The sequence below is a fragment of the Podarcis pityusensis genome (genome assembly GCF_964106645.2).
Source record: "Podarcis pityusensis genome assembly, chromosome: 17".
NCBI classification, from domain to species: domain Eukaryota; kingdom Metazoa; phylum Chordata; class Lepidosauria; order Squamata; family Lacertidae; genus Podarcis; species Podarcis pityusensis.
In genome coordinates, this window is record NC_138042.1 from 1,241,274 (window position 1) to 1,257,098 (window position 15,825).

The 15,825-nt window shown below is 47.0% G+C and overlaps 1 protein-coding gene and 1 long non-coding RNA gene across 3 annotated transcripts in view; both read left to right on the plus strand.

Annotated features, from left to right (window-relative positions):
• The window catches only part of LOC308467103, a 260,657-nt gene that overhangs the window by 70,439 nt on the left and 174,393 nt on the right, over window positions 1-15,825 (plus strand). The gene's annotated exons all lie outside the window — the stretch shown is intronic.
• Window positions 12,121-15,825, plus strand: part of SYN1 (synapsin I) — a 96,880-nt gene continuing 93,175 nt past the window's right edge. The window contains exon 1 of one of the 2 annotated variants that reach the window (XM_080988465.1): window positions 12,121-13,088. In XM_080988465.1, coding sequence (XP_080844591.1) covers window positions 12,739-13,088 — 350 coding nt within the window. In that variant the 5' untranslated portion in view covers window positions 12,121-12,738. The remainder of the gene's footprint in view (window positions 13,089-15,825) is intronic. The other variant, XM_080988466.1, reaches the window with a different exon arrangement.

Here is a 15,825-nt window from a genome sequence, read left to right on the forward strand (position 1 = left end):
AGGGCCATCGAGTCCAACCCCCTGCCAAGCAGGAAACACCATCAGAGCACTCCTGACATATGGTTGTCAAGCCTCTGCTTTGGGTGTTCCTGCCTCTGCCACCATCTGGAATTATGTCCCTTTAAAGACCTTTAAAGAAGGTATCCCACCACAGCACACATTAACAGGGTAGGAAAAGCTTCACTTTCTGAATTTCCACTTGTCACACCTTGCCCTTTAAGGGCTCACGAGCAAAGCCAGAAATCAACCTGGCAATCCTAAATCCTGCATCGCTCCATAACTGCATATGTCCCAGACTGTCTCAGTGTTGGGGTATTTGTTTCAGGTCCCACGATGAGTGCCGGCTGGCTTTTTGTCACCCCCCCTCAGTGGTGACACCCGGGGCGGACCACCCCTACCACACCCCCTTCCTCCTCCCCTGGCTTTCAGCAGTGGTTGTGGACAAATTAACAAGATTATACCAAAGAAGCCTGAGTGAAGAAAAATGCCTTCAGCATTTGTCAAAAGCACAAATGGTAGGATCCTGGCATATTTCAAGGAGGGGAGAGTTCCAAAGATCTGGTCCCACAACTCTGAAGGCCCAATTCTTTGCAGAGGTCAGCTGGGTCTCTTCAGCAACCCGTGACAGAGGGGCCACGTTGTAGCCGGAGTGTTGGTCTCTTGGGTAACCGAGTGCCTTGCATATGCATGGAATCCATGTTAACAAAGTTTGAGTCACTCAGAAAAGGACACAAGGAACATGTCGGGGTAGATTTTCTTCATTGCCTTCATAGATACATGGTAGGCAGAATAATGTGCTCCAACACGTGTTTGATCAGGTTTGCAGTGACCCTTGCACCATCTGAGTTTTCATTGCACACAGCTCCATACCCTCCAACAGATGAAAATAGGGACATTTCTCACTCCCCCAACTGACCCTTCTCACCCCCCATTCCCCCCACCTGCAGAGCATTTCCTATCAGAAGAAGGGCGAGTGCCACCCCCACTACCCCAACGGGACATAGTACCCATGCCCTGAGAAAACTCCTTAATCCTAATTTTATTTTATTCTTTGGTAGATTTACAAAAAAACAAACACACACACACAAATAAATTTTAGAAAGGGGCAATATAGGATGTGGATGCACAAAGCATTTTTAAAATAATAATAAAATCAAGACTCCTTGTGCTCTGCTCTGCTTCCCCTTTCTACCTGCCCAAGGTGGCCCAGGGCTGGGCCCTGGCGGCTGCAGCCTCTCCCCCTCCTCACCCACAGCCGCCATGAGCTGCCCAAGCGAGGAGACTGGCAGCAGTGGCCATGGAGAGGCCATGGGATGCTCCCTCACAACTGCCACTGCCCCCACCATGGCTTGGGCCAAGCACCAACTCCTCCTCCTCCTCCTCCCTGAGCTCGGTCCTGGAGGAGCTGGTGGGTGAAATAGGGGCATTCTCGGATCAAATCAGAAAGCAGGATGGCTTTCATAATTCCGGGACTATCCCTGGAAAATCGGGGCACTTGGCGCATATGCAGTTCCTAAGGCCTGAATAAAATATGGGGGGGCCAAGTAAGCACTGCCCTGCACAATTGACCACATGATGCAATGCATGGATACCATTTGAAGGGCAATGCTCATCAACTTGGGGGGGAGGCCCCCTCAAATATTTTACTAGGGCACCAAAGACCCTTTGACCCCTGGAGGTTGGCTCCTATGGGGTCTATGATAAGCTGCACAGTAACACAGGATCTCAACAGGATCGCCAGTTCTCTCTACTAGAAAATACCTCAGAGCACACAAGGCTCCATCATATTCTATTAGGTCACATCAACACCATACATTTAAAGTACATGGCAGCCCCCCACCCAAGAATCCTGGGAACTTTAGTTTGGTTAAAGTTGCTGGGAATTGTAGCTCTGTGAAGGGCAAGCTACAGTTCCCAGGAATCTTTGCAGAAAATCTGTGTTTTAATTGTGCTTTAAATGTAAGGTGTGGAGGTGACTTTAGTCTTCAGGGTGGGATTGCAGCCTTGCTGTACACACGCGCGCACACAAGTCCTTCTCTTTTCAGGCCACCTTGAAATGAAAATGCATCTTGGTTTTGGTGCACACATTTTCAGAGCATTCCTTCTCTGGAGAGGTTCCTGCTTGGCAGGGGGTTGGACTCGATGGCCCTTGTGGTCTCTTCCAGCTCTATGATTCTATGATTCTTGGGATCCCTCTCTTCCTGTGTTTAGGCAGGCACTTAAAGCACATTTACTTAATCAGGCTGTGCTGATGCTTAGCAGGTCCTCCCCATGTTTAACCTGGTTGCTTGTTGCTGTGTCTTTGTACATTATAAACGCTTTCCACTGTATACTTCTATGTTTTCATTGCAGCTTGAATGAGTTGATGTTTTTTAGGTTTTGTAAGCCATTTTGAATATAATTATTTTGTAGAGCAAAACAGGACCTCTGTCTTTATTTCTCTCGCTCTCTGTCTATGAAAAACTCCCACCCACAACTGCCATCAACTTGTCACATAACAAATGCTTGGAAACTATTCTGAAAGTACAACCAGATCCACTGTGACTTGAAATGGTCTACTATATATTATTCGGCTTCAATCCTATACGCACTTATCTGGGAGGAAGAACCACTGAACTCAATTGGCTTGCTTTTGAGTAGATTATGCTTCTCTCTGAAGGGAAGAAAAATATGAGTGATTTATTGAAGCAGCCAGTGCAGAACAGGACTAAAGCAGATTTAATTAATATTAATTTATTTACATGCATTACATACCTCTCTGGGTTTCCAGAGCTGCTAACAATTAACACAATCAGTTTAAAGCAACAAATCATCACATTAAAACATGCCCCCTGTGGTGAAGTGCCTTCAGCAACATTTGATGTGGGAGGGTGTCTTTGGTGTGAGTCTAGTGATGTTGCAAGCATGCACAAGTGTCCCTATTTTCATCAGTGAGAAACTGGAGGCTGTGCAACTGTATGCAGAGAGACTACAGTGGTACCTCTGGTTAAGTACCTAATTCATTCCGGAGGTCCATTCTTAACCTGAAACTGTTCTTAACCTGAAGCACCACTTTAGCTAATGAGGCCTCCCGCTGCCGCCGCGCTGCCGGAGCACGATTTCTGTTCGAAACCTGAAGCAAAGTTCTTAACCCAAGGTACTATTTCTGGGTTAGCAGAGTCTGTAACCTGAAGCGTCTGTAACCTGAGGTACCACTGTATATCTTTCTTTGGATGATAATCTCTATATTTGAGGAGCATTGCAGTTTGGGTGGGGAGGGAGCAGGAAGCCAGCAAGGGAAGCCTGGAAGAGGGCTTCGTGTTGGGGGGGGGGGAGTGCAGCAGGCTGTTTTGAGAATACCAGCAAAAGCCACAAAGGGTCTCAGCAGCAGTATGAAATACGACAGATATAGATGGCCAGGTCAGGCTTCTTTTTCCTTCCCCACTAACCACGTCAGCGAATCTTTAACCCTGGCACAACGGACTGAAACTCAGGCAGATTATTTCCCATGCTCTGGGCTGGAAATGTTGACATGGGCTTCATTTCTGTCCTTCTGTCCTTCTCTGCACCTCCCCCAACCAGGGAAGAAGGAATGAGTGAAGATCTACATTAGGAACAAGGGGGGAAGAAATATCATCATTGGGAAGAAGGGTGGGAGAAGACTAGCAGACCTCCTGTGTGTCAAGAGGCCACTGCACAGGTGGCATGGGGGGGGGCTGCCAAGGAGGAAGCAGATCTGGCCTCCAAGGAGTGGACCACAGCTTTTCTTGCCACTGCGGCAGCAGCAGGTGGTGCAGTCCAGGGAGACCAGCTCTGCTGCCCCTGTGGATCCTGCCACCTGAGGCAGTCACCGCACCTTGCCTCTCTGGCGGAACAGCCCTACCTCTGAGGCACCTGGGAAAAGATAATAGTAATGATAATAATTTATTACTTATACCCCACCCATATTACTTATACCCCACAGGTGGGGAACCTGTGATCTTCTGGGTAGTGTTGGAATCCAGCTTCCATCAGGCCCAGTCAGAGTGGCCAGTGGTCAGGCCTGATGGGAGTTGGATTAGTCTGGAGACATCTTCATGGTGACAGGCTTCCCACCCCTGGGTTAAGGGAAACATCTTGGGATATCTTGCCCCTTTCTGAGTGGAATGAAATCAAGACGGCAGCGACACCTAGTGGCACATCCTAGCTCAATTGGGCCCCAGCTGATGCTCAGGCTAATAAGGGGAAATCTACCCTCTTACCTCCTAGCTTTATCCTAGACATCCCCATAGCAACTGGAGTGGTCAAGAGCTTCTCTTTAGCTGCTGTTCTTTCTCTGTTCCCTCCATCACCCCCCCCCCACTCTCAGCACTGGGAAAGGCCAGGATTGGCCTAGATGAAAGAAAGGGATTTCTAGGGTTCTTTCAGTGTGGTTGTCATGGTGATGCTAGAGCAGAAAATCCTCTAACCCCTCTCCATCTCTCCCTCCCCCCTGCACTACTGCAGCAGCCGAAGTCCTCACAGTTTCTGAGGCTGCCTCATTTAGTCATAACCCCTCATGTGAAAATGAGGGGGAAAGTCAAGGGGCCACAAAAACAAGCAAGCAGACCAGGACAGGCAGGCCATTTTGCATTGGTGCAAATTGTTGCAGAAATATACTAATATGCAGGAACACATACAGAAATGCACTTTTGATGCTGGCAAATATGACAACTCCAGCTTTATTTATTTGTTGAATTTAGGACCTTGTGGAATGTCCAAGGCAGCAAAACCACAAAATATACAAAAACATGCACATTAAATCATTAAAACAGAAACCATCATACCAAGTCATGCATGTTTGCAATTTGTCATATAGCCTGAAACAGGCCTGCCAAATCAAATGCTGGCATGTCCTTGCAGACTTAATACACATGAGCAATGTATATGTCACATTCAGTACTTTATCAGGGATTTCCACAAACTTCTATAGGTAGATACATGTACATTTGCTTTTCCACATGCAGAAGTAGGAATTGGATGGTACACCCACTTCCAATAGGTCTTTTCCTGCCCCCTCCTCTTCAAAGCAGTACAATTATGTTCAGCGAGACTGGAGCAGCATGACAAGGTGTAATTTAGAATACAGCCAGGCCCTGCAGATATGCAACCAGGCGAGTGTGTTATTAACACCTAAAGAACCCCTGGCAGGTCTGGAACTGAGACGTGCAATTACAGCACTTAGCAAAGAAAAAGGAGACAATGCCAGAACAAGAGACTATTTCCACCAGGCCTGTGGGAGATGCAGTTGAATTTACCCTCAACATTTACTTTCTTTTAGAATCAAAACCACAGCAAGTTCAGACACTTTTTGACCTGGCTCCATGCTTCAAGAAAAAGGAAGAAGAAAAGACACACAAAATTCTGTGCTGAGAAATTCACTGCAAAGAACACCATGGGGAAAGTTTATCCTCAGCACGCGTGCACACACACACACGCCAAAAGGGGAGCACACATCAGTGACTATTCAGAATCTGGTGTGAACAGCATGAATTGTCCCAGATACATCCTGAAACACAAGCTAGTGGTATGCCGACACCCTGAGGGTTGAGAGAGTGGAGACCCTCTGTCATAGTTCTAGCTAGGTCTGCAGCCTACTTATTCAATAGCAAAAAGAGAAAATAAGATGTAATCCTCCCTCCCTCCGAATTATTTTGGTAGAGAATGTTTGACACCGAGGGCTTTAATTTATATTTGATGTATTTGAGCTTAGTCAAGTTTCAGCAAATGTTGAAAGGGAGATGTGAGTCATCATGGCTAGATGCACAGGCATCTTTGCTACATATTACCATCACCAGTGTCATATTAACTGGCCTTTTTTTGGTGGGAAAGGGATATGTTAAACATCTTCATAAAATTTATATATGGATCCTGGCCATTTCCCTGTACTTCAGATCCAATAATAATTTGAAGTGGGGGCCAAAGCAGTCAATGCCCCCAATCCTCTCTTCTCTTTCTGTAAAGATTTACAGATCTCAAAGTTGCACAGGTGAACCTGGGATCTGGATGCTGAGAGGAAATAACTGGCTAGAACACTAATCTGCTATCTTGGCAACTCAACATTTAAACCCCCTCTGAACATGCAAAGAGCACCAGCCTCACCTTGATTCATTACATTAGTTATGAGGCTTGTATGGAGAAAAAAGGATAGTATTTATTGAGTCAAAGTGCACTGGATCATCTTAGATGTGGGGGAGTTAAAAGTGTCTTTGCAGCTGCTGTTTTGAGAAGGAGCTAGGAAGTTGTTGGCATCTGTCTGTCTTAAGAGACAATGAAGAGGCCCTCCGGGGTGAAGTCACACTGCTGTGTTAGCAGCATCGAAGTGACCTCCCCGGGGCACAAGCCTTGGCTGCCCATATGACAAGACTCACTTCTCAGCCTTGCTGATGTGGCTCAAAGGAAAGCAGAGCAATAGGTCTGGCACCACTCAGCGGCGGGAGTTTCCAAAAGGAGGCATACAAGCTGCCACCCAACCCTCTCAGGGACTCCACTCTGGATTTGTGTGGCGGTTACTCCATGGAGTTTCCTTCTCTTGAAGATATTCCACAAAGCAGCCGGGGTTTAGGACCAAAGTTTTCCTTCTTCTAGATGGGCTCCCTTCCCAGGTTAAGGAGTCCCATCTGCCCCTCACTTCCCTCCACAGCAGGAGTCAGCAAACTTTTTCAGCAGGGGGCCGGTCCATTGTCCCTCAGACCTTGTGGGGGGGCCAGACTATGTTTTTTTTGGGGGGGGGAATGAACGAATTCCTATGCCCCACAAATAACCCAGAGATACATTTTAAATAAAAGGACACAGTCTACTCATGTAAAAACACGCTGATTCCCGGACCGTCCGTGGGCAGATTAAGAAGGTGATTGGGCCGGATCCGGCCCCTGGGCCTTAGTTTGCCTACCCATGCTCCACAGCATATGCAGGGTAGAGCATAACTGTAAGGTTCAATCAGCACCATGGACAAAGGCACAGCATCTTCAGCACTATGGACAGCACACCCATCGTGATAAATATTGCCTGGTCAAACCTTATGCCATTGTCCTGCCTCCAGTGCTGAGTGGCGGCTGGTGCCCATTGGAACTGCTAAAGTGGAAGGCGGAAGGCCAACAGCAGGTGGAGCCAGGCTGAGTCAACTAATTCTAGTTTCTTTTTTTATATATATAAATTTTTATTAGTTTTACAAACTTTTTAAGACAATACAAACATATAAAAAGACATACAAACACGTATAGTTTCATAACCTTTTTTTCATAAACCTTCTTTCTCGGACTCCCCCATACCTCCCCTTTCTGCATCCCAATGTCCAAAATTTTCCAGCAACTTCTAAATAGTTCTGTCAAACATATGTCTTCTTAATCTTTCCTTCAGTCTAATCTTATATCGCTGTAACCCTTTCTTTCTGTGGCCCTTGAGAGTATAGTTTTTTGAAATAGCTCAAAAAACAGTTTCTAATCTCGTTAGGTTTAGATATATTCTTTCCATCCACTTCTAGGCTTGTAACTGTATTTAATTTCTGCCTTTTCTTCAATTGCCAAGCCAGAAGTTTGCCACATTTGTCTGCCGATTCAAATGTCTTTTGTTTCATTTGCTTTATCTTCCATTCAATCTCTTGATTCATCAGTTCCATATATTGTGTTTGATATAACTTGATCTCTCTCAAAATCTCCTGGGACTTTGGTTTTGATCTTAATTTTTTCTCTTCTTCTTTTATCTTTTCCAAAATCTTTTCCTTCTTCTCATTCTGCTTTCTCTTTTTTATTGAATTTTGTTGAATCAGAAATCCTCGCATCACAGCTTTGCTTGCGTCCCAGATCACTCTTTTTTCCACATCGGCCTTTAGATTTATTTCAAAGTAATCCTTTAAAGTTTTTTGGGCCTTCATGTGGATCTCCTCATCTCGAAACAGGGTGTCATTCATCCTCCATCTAAATTGACCAGTTGTTGTAAGTTTCATTTCCATCTTCACGGCGTTATGGTCGGAGCAGGTTTTTGGGCAGATTTCTACCTTCTTAATCTTTGGAGCCATCCCACTAGTAATCCAAATTTGATCAATTCTGGTCCAGGTCATCATTGCTTGAGAGAAAAAAGTTCCCTCTCTCTCAAGAGGGTTCCTCGTTCTCCATATGTCTATTAAGTCCATATTTTCAGTCATTTCAAAGAAGGTCTTCGGAAGTCTCCCTTCCTTGGAGATTGTCAGTCTTTGTGCCTTGTCCATATTTGTAGAGACCACACCATTCATATCTCCCATAATTATTACATTGTAATCCAAATAATCCATCAGAGTTTCATGAAGCTTCTTAAAAAATTCCGCCTTGCCTTCGTTTGGTGCATAAACTCCAACTATTAAGAATTTTTCTCCTTGTACTTGTATTTCAACTGCCAGGTATCTTCCTTGTTCATCTTTAAACATCATTTTTGGGGTCCATTTCTCTTTTACATAAATCACAACTCCTCTTTTCTTGACTTTATCCGATGAGATAAATTCTTGTCCTAATCTTTTATTTATAAGTAGTTTCCTGTGTACCCTGGTTACATGAGTTTCTTGTAAACACAACTAATTCTAGTTTCTCTCCCAACCTCCTCCCTGCTGTGATCTACAAGGGCAACACTGAGACTGAGGAGGAGGAAGCCAGCGGGAAATGTCAACCCTTAGACTGGTTAGTGAGTAGGAAGGCAGGCAGGCAGGTGGGGCAGGCTGAGGGCAGGCTGAGCTTATTGGAGCAGTGCTCTAGTTGCCCTCTGCCCGCCCGCACTTAGGGCATTATGAGTTCCAGGGACGTTATGGGCTTGTTTGAGCCCTTTCATTCACCCCTCTCCCCATTTCTGGCACTCAGGAGAGAAGGGGCAGCTTTAGTATCAAGTTGTCTCCAGTGGGAATTTTGTCTAATGATACAGCCCAAGCCACAGGAGAAACTTTATAAAACATTCACCTTTTCAGCATTCTGTCCTTACAAAGACTGAAAATTCTAGTTATCATAACATCAAGATGCTTTTTTCTGAAATTTGATCTACCTGGAAAGGGGTAAAATCTGGACACATTTCAGAAGCTGTTGATAAATAATGGTTGTGTTGCAGCTTCAAATATTGTTTTCTGGTGCAGCTGTCCCCTGCTTCCTACCATTTTTGGGGCCCCTCAAACTGTGGTGTCATACCAGACTTTTAAAGCAGTATGATACCACTTCAAAAAGTCATGGCTCCCTCCTCCCGGTTATGAGAGCTGTCATTTGTTAAAGGCACTGAAAGTTATTCAGAGACGCCTCTTCCCCTCCCAGACCTACAGTCTGCAGAGTTCCCTGGGAAGGATTGATTGTTAAATCAGTTTCAGCACTGTAGCTCTGGGAGGGGAATAGAAATCTCCTAACAACTCTCAGCACCCTTAACAAACCACAGAATGCTTTTGAGGAAGGCTTGACTTTTAAAAGTGACATCATAGTGCTTTAAACATTTGGTGTGAATGTGGCCTAAATCTTAATTTTCTCTTTTAGTAGGTTGGAGTTGCCAGGTTCAAGGGTACTGCAAAGGTTCTCTTTGTGTTGGCTTGGTGAACATCTTGTGTATTCTTAATATTATAAAGTCTCAAAGGTTTCATTTGCAATAGGTTATCTACATAAAGGCACGTTTATTTATATTCTTGCTATGGTTGTTCAGCACATGATCACTGCCAGATTAAAGCTTCCCAGATGGAGCCTGATTCCCAAAAGAAAAATGGCCCTTGCCAGAGTGAGCAGGCAGCAGCTGCAGAAGACAGAAGATGTGGGAAGGGAAGTTGTTGCAGATGGATGTGTGTTTGTGAAATGCTGCTTTGTGTGTGTTTTCCTGTGAATTGCTGCTGCAGGTATTCATATGTGAAGTGGTTTTGCCAATGTTTGTGTCACCATTTTTTACTTTTTTCATTAAGGCTTTTAAGCTGCACCCCTAATCCTGTTTATTTGGGAGTATACCCCTTAAATTCAATAGGATTTACTTTTGAGTAAATAGCATTATCCTGTAAAGCACTATGTGCACACACACAGGCAAAGCTTAATGCCCTGGCTGCTACTTTAACAGGGCAGTTCTTGACATGTTTACTTAGAAGTAACCCCATCTATATTCAGTGGGGCTTACTCTCAGGTGAGGTACATAGGAGGCTGCATTTTATTTGTTATCTGCTCAGGATCCTTCAGCTTCCTCAAGGAAATTCTCAGACTACAGCTGTGTGCTTGTATAGTTCCATATGAAATGCTGCTGCATGTAAAGTGCTTCTGCTTGTGTGTTTTATTTATTGTTTTTTAATTTTTAAAATGTATACCCCAGTTCATTTTAAAATAAAAAATAACAACTGTAATAAAATCTATAACAGTTTTCCCATTCCTATCAAAATTCTCAGCAACAAATCTCAAAATAGACCCCCAAAACTAAAACATTAGAGGTAACTCAGCAGAAGCGGGGGGAACCCAGTTAGTCAAAAACCTTTTAAAACATTTTTACTAACAATGCTGTGATGGGGCCTGAGGCTTCTCCTTCCCCTACAGAAAAAATTCTAGCCCTGTTTACTGTCAGCCATACCTTATGGCTGTGCTATGCATTCATTTTCCTTACATATTTGCTCTTTAAAAAATTTTTAAAAAATTATTTAAATATATGCAGTTTTAACTCTGCATACTTAACCTCTTCAGTTTGTGTTGGGAAGCCACGGAGAGAAACCATCTGAATGCCTCATGATCATCTTCTTGCCTGAAGAGTGTGTCTGCATCTGCTTTTGCAGCATGGGGCCATGCTGGAAAGCCCATGCTAATCACAGGTCCCTCTTGTTATGTGAGCCTGAGATAAACTAGATACCTGTACAGTCTTTAAGGTTAAGAGCTTAATAGAAGGCACCATTATTTCTTTTTCCTAATGTTGGTCTGTAAAGCACTGATAGTGCCATGTAAGCAACATACAAACAAATAAGCAAGGGCCATGAACCTTTTTTCCTTCTACCCCTGTGGACCAGGCAGAGGGCCTTCTTGGTAGTGGCATCCGCCCTGTGGAATGCCCTCCCATCAGATATCAAGGAAATAAACAACTACCTGACTTTTAGAAAATACCTGAAGGTGTTTTTAATGTTTGATGTTTTATTGTGTTTTTAATATTTTATTGGGAGCCACCCAGAGTGGCTGGGGAAACCCAGCCAGATGGGTAGGGTATAAATTATTATTATTATTATTATTATTATTATTATTGGTTTGGTTTTTTCTTTTTGCTTGGTGGTGTGCACCTTTCCCTTCTCTGCTTATTTTCATAGCTCTGGAGGTAAATTGTTATTTATTTATTTTACAGATTGATAAACTGCTTAAGAACACAAGATGAGTCTTCTGGATCAGGCCAGTGGCCCAATCAGTCCAGGGCATCCTGTTCTCACGGGGTCCATCGGATGCCTGTGGGAAGCCTGCAGGCTGGGCATGGATGCAGCAACAGCGCTTGGCTCACAGATGCTTCCCAGGAACTGGTATTCAGGGGCAGAATGCCAGAAGCTGTTGGAGTGGCCTTTGATAAGCTAAAATAAGATTAAATGCAAACAATCAAACTACCTCTAGAAACAACCAATGCCATTTCTACAATTCTACAATTAAAAGTCCACATAACGGCTGGGTCACACTTCAAGCAGGTAGGAAACAGACCTCCCATTTCTCTTCTTTCTCAGAGTCCTGGGTGGTGGTTGGCTGTCTGTCTCTGGCCCATTCATTGAAGGATCAAAATATGGGCAAGAGGGAAGTTCCCGCCTCTCCCTGTGACTGCATCCCATTCCCTGCAGCCCTCAAGGGAGGCTTTCCACTTATTCCGATATCCATTGATACATCCTACAGTGCAGTGGAACCAGTGGGAATATAAATCAGCTTTGGGATTTCTTTGCCACCAGCTTCGTGACATCATCGACACTGGCACCATGACGTCAACCTCAGCATTAAGGGCAGTGGCACCACCAGCATCAATTCCACCGGAGCGCACAGCATCATCAGCATCCTTCTGCCTCTGTCCCCGCATCTCCGCTGTTGGGTACCGGGCCGTACCATTCGCACTCGCCAGGGAGGGGGGCGGAGGAGAGAGCAGCCGAGCTCCTCCCCTTCTCCCGTCGGCTAATGGTCCACCCCGGGATTCGCTTCGCAGAGGCAAGGCGCCTACCACTGCAGCCGCAGAGGGGGGAAGGGAAGCATTTGGGCGAGTCCACGCGCAGGAGAGCCGCTTAACTGGGCAGGGCTGGTTGCTGAGGCTCACAGAAGGACTTGGGAGGAGTCGCGCCGGGCTGGCTGTTCCTTTCTCTCGAGCGATCTCCCGCTCCCAAAGCGCAGGGGTACAAGGGCACCCATCTTTCCCTATAGATCCTTTCCCCAGGAGGCAGGCGCGCCGAGAAAGCGCTTTGGAGGACCCTTTCCCGGCTAGAGAGAGAGAGATCCCTCCTGCAAATCCCCTCAGAAGCAAAGGATCCCAGAGGGCTAAAAGGAAAAGAGCAGCCTCATCTTCCCTACAGGAGACAGATCTGCTGCAGGGAGGGAGCCTCTCCCCGTTAGTCGCCCCCCCCCCCCTTGAGAAGTCGCTGGCAGGCTGGCCGTTCTCAGGATCAACCCCTGAGATCTCCGCAGCAGCCGTCCGGGGGTGGGGGTGGTGGGGATCCCACCTGGAAGGCTTAGCAAACCCCACCCCACCCAGAGACGCAGCGCTCGAGGGGGTCCCCTCCCTAGGAGTCCCCCTGCCCCCCCGCCGACCCCCTGCGACCCCCCTCCCGGCGCCAACATGAATTACCTGCGCAGGCGTCTCTCGGACAGCAACTTCATGGCCAACCTGCCCAACGGCTACATGACGGACCTGCAGCGCCCGCAGCCCCCTCCGCCGCCCCCCAGCGCCACCTCGCCGTCGCCCGGCAGCGTCTCGCCCGCCGAAAGGCCGCCGTCGGCCCCCAGCCCGGGCGCGGGCAGCAGCGGCGGGGCCGGGGGCTTCTTCTCCTCCCTCTCCAACGCCGTGAAGCAGACGACCGCGGCGGCGGCGGCCACCTTCAGCGAGCAGGTCGGGGGGGTCGCCGGCTCCGGAGGGTCCTCGGGGCGCAGCAAAGTGCTGCTGGTGGTGGATGAGCCAGGGACAGACTGGTAAGGAGCTGGCAAGGGGAGATGGGGAAGCCGCCCCTCCCGCCCCGCTTATCCCTCCATCTCTCCATCCATCCATCATCCACCCACCCACCCTTCCTTCCTCCTTCTGCCTGAAAGAGACAAAGGATTAGCTACTCCCCCCCCCCATCACCGCTCCCAGTTCTCCAGAGGGGGCCAACCATCTCTATTATTTCTCCCCTCCCCCAGCCTTGGCCACTTCGAGTGTCGGGGCACCAAGATGTGGCAGATGCTTCCTCCAGGCCGACTTCCCCCCACCCAACTGTCTCCACACTGCGTGGCACCTTTGTGTCAAGCATAGGGCAAGCTGGCAAACTGGTAGCTGCTCTTCAGCCCAGTCCTGGCTAACCTGGTGCCCTCCAGGTGTTTCAGGCTGCGGCTTCCATTGGTCCCAGCCAGCACTGCCCAAACATCTGGAGGGCACCAGGTGGGAAAGCTTCTTAAACCCTGCCGTCCCCCCCTGTTCTTTTGTCACGGCGCACAACAAGGCAGGCAGCTCCTTATCATGCATGCGCTGCAGTGCCTCTCTTCATTCCCGCCAATGTTCTCACTTTTGCAGGCTCCCACCTTCCTTTAGAGTTCACCCATCCATCCCTCTTCCACCTCTTCATCCGACCTGTCATTCCATCCCAAAATCCATTCCCCCCTCAGCTACTGCATCACCCCCTCCCTTTCTCTTCTTATTTTCCCTTTGCACTTTTCTGTTGCCGCATGCCCCATCTGTGTCTGTGCTGAGTATCTATTGCCCGTCTGACAGGGCTGTGAGAGGTGACAAAGAAAGGGATAGAGGGAGGAAGGTGTCAGACAGCAGGTGGACCTTGATGGCCACCAGGCTATGTACCCTTTGGCCTGCACCAGAGGTGAACTCAGCCCAGGGTCATTGTAGACCATGTTTTCATTAAGAGGAGGAAAGGGGAGAGATTTCCAGGTGAAACAGGTTGGTGTGTGTTGAAGTTGTGGGAAAGAAATGGTGCTTACTTTTCCTAACACAAACGGTTTACCAAAAGAAAGGAAAAGAAAAGAGGGGATGGACAACCAGCATTTGTCTTGCAGCCCCAACCTGTATCAGGCTGAGAAGTCAAAAATGCCAGCTGGGTGACGAGTGCCAATTTGGCTGCCCTCCCAGTCTGCATCTTGGGTTGGCTGGCCTTGCTAAGGTATGGAGGAGGTCTGAATAATTGAAGAGGAATTTCAGGGAGTTATCTGGGCAAAATGGAAGATGCTTCTCTCTGTGTCTGCCTTTCCCCCTCCCCAAGCTCATGGAAGATGAAGGGGAAGGGGAACTTTCTGGGCTCATCCTTCAGCTTTTTGGTGAAACAATTTTGCACTTCCCCAAGGAGACTCCCTTAGGGAATGATCACAACCAAAAGCCAGGATTGTTCTTAAGGCTGCATGGTCTAATTTTTTTCCAAGTCTCCAGAGAATGTGTGACTCTCTGGTTTGACACACCAGTCAGACCCAGTCCCTCCAGACTCACCTTCCTGCCCACACCATGCCTTCACCCAGATTCCCCTCCCTTCAGAGGCTACAGCACTAGCACCAGTTGTCTCCTGGCTCTCCCAGAGCCTACACTTGTCCTCTGCCTTCTTTCCCCCCAACCTTCCGGCTTCCTTGGCTGGGTGACCTTCTCTACCCACAGCTGTTGGGCCACTCTGGCCAGTAAGTGGCATGATTGTCCAGTTTTCCAGAAGCCAACATGAAGAGAAGGCTCCATTTACCTGTGGTTTCTATACAGGGACTCTGAGACCCACCAGCCAGGGAGCACAAGCCTATGAAGGCATCAGTCCCTTGAGCATTGCTTCCTGTGCCAAAATCCCAGGCTGGACAACAGCTGGGGACAGGCATGTTATATGGCATGGAGCTAAATCATGCCTAGCTTCCTGTGCTAGGCATCCCCCGAGAGCCTTCTCTCGCCTGCCCCTGATTTCTCTATCAGAGCAACATTACAGGGTGAGAATGGACTCTGTGAACTCTCCCAAGGGAATCATGATTTTGAGAGGTTGTGATAACCAAGAAGGGCTAGTTGAACAAGACTGATGGGTAAGAAGATGGAGAACTCAATGCTTCCATTATGAATGGGATCAGTCCTTGTGCATGGAATTGGATCAGATGAAATGAGCACATGCGCACATAATGTAAAATAAATAGGGATTTTAAACTAGAAAATACAGCACTACTGCTGAGCTTTGGAATTGAATGCCCCAGAATATGCTAATGGTCAACTGTATAACTGGATTAGAAAATGAGCTAGACAAATTGATGGCAGGCAGGAATATTAGGACAGCACCAGTTTGTAGAATTGTGTTTTGTTTTTGTTTTAATGTGGGGAAATCAACACAAGTGGGCTGAGTCAGGACCTGCAAGCTCAGTCCATCTCAGAGAATTCAGGAGGATTGCCAGTGCGCCATAATCCCCTGGAGGGAGGAAAGGAAAAAGCAATTCATTGTGACTTCACCATTAGTTAAACAATGGTTTTGTGAATGATGATCTAATTAACCTGTAGAATGGGTGTAAACCAAAGGAGTGTAAGCTGTTTTATATACCTCCTTTATAACACCTGATACTGTCAACTGTCCATAACAGGATACTGGCTAAATTAAATGATTGGTTGTCATGACATACTAAGCCTTAGGATACATCAGTAACTATGTTATACTAAAGCAGGGGTGCCCAAACTTTTTTCAAAGAGGGCCAGATTTGATGAAGTGAACATGTGTGA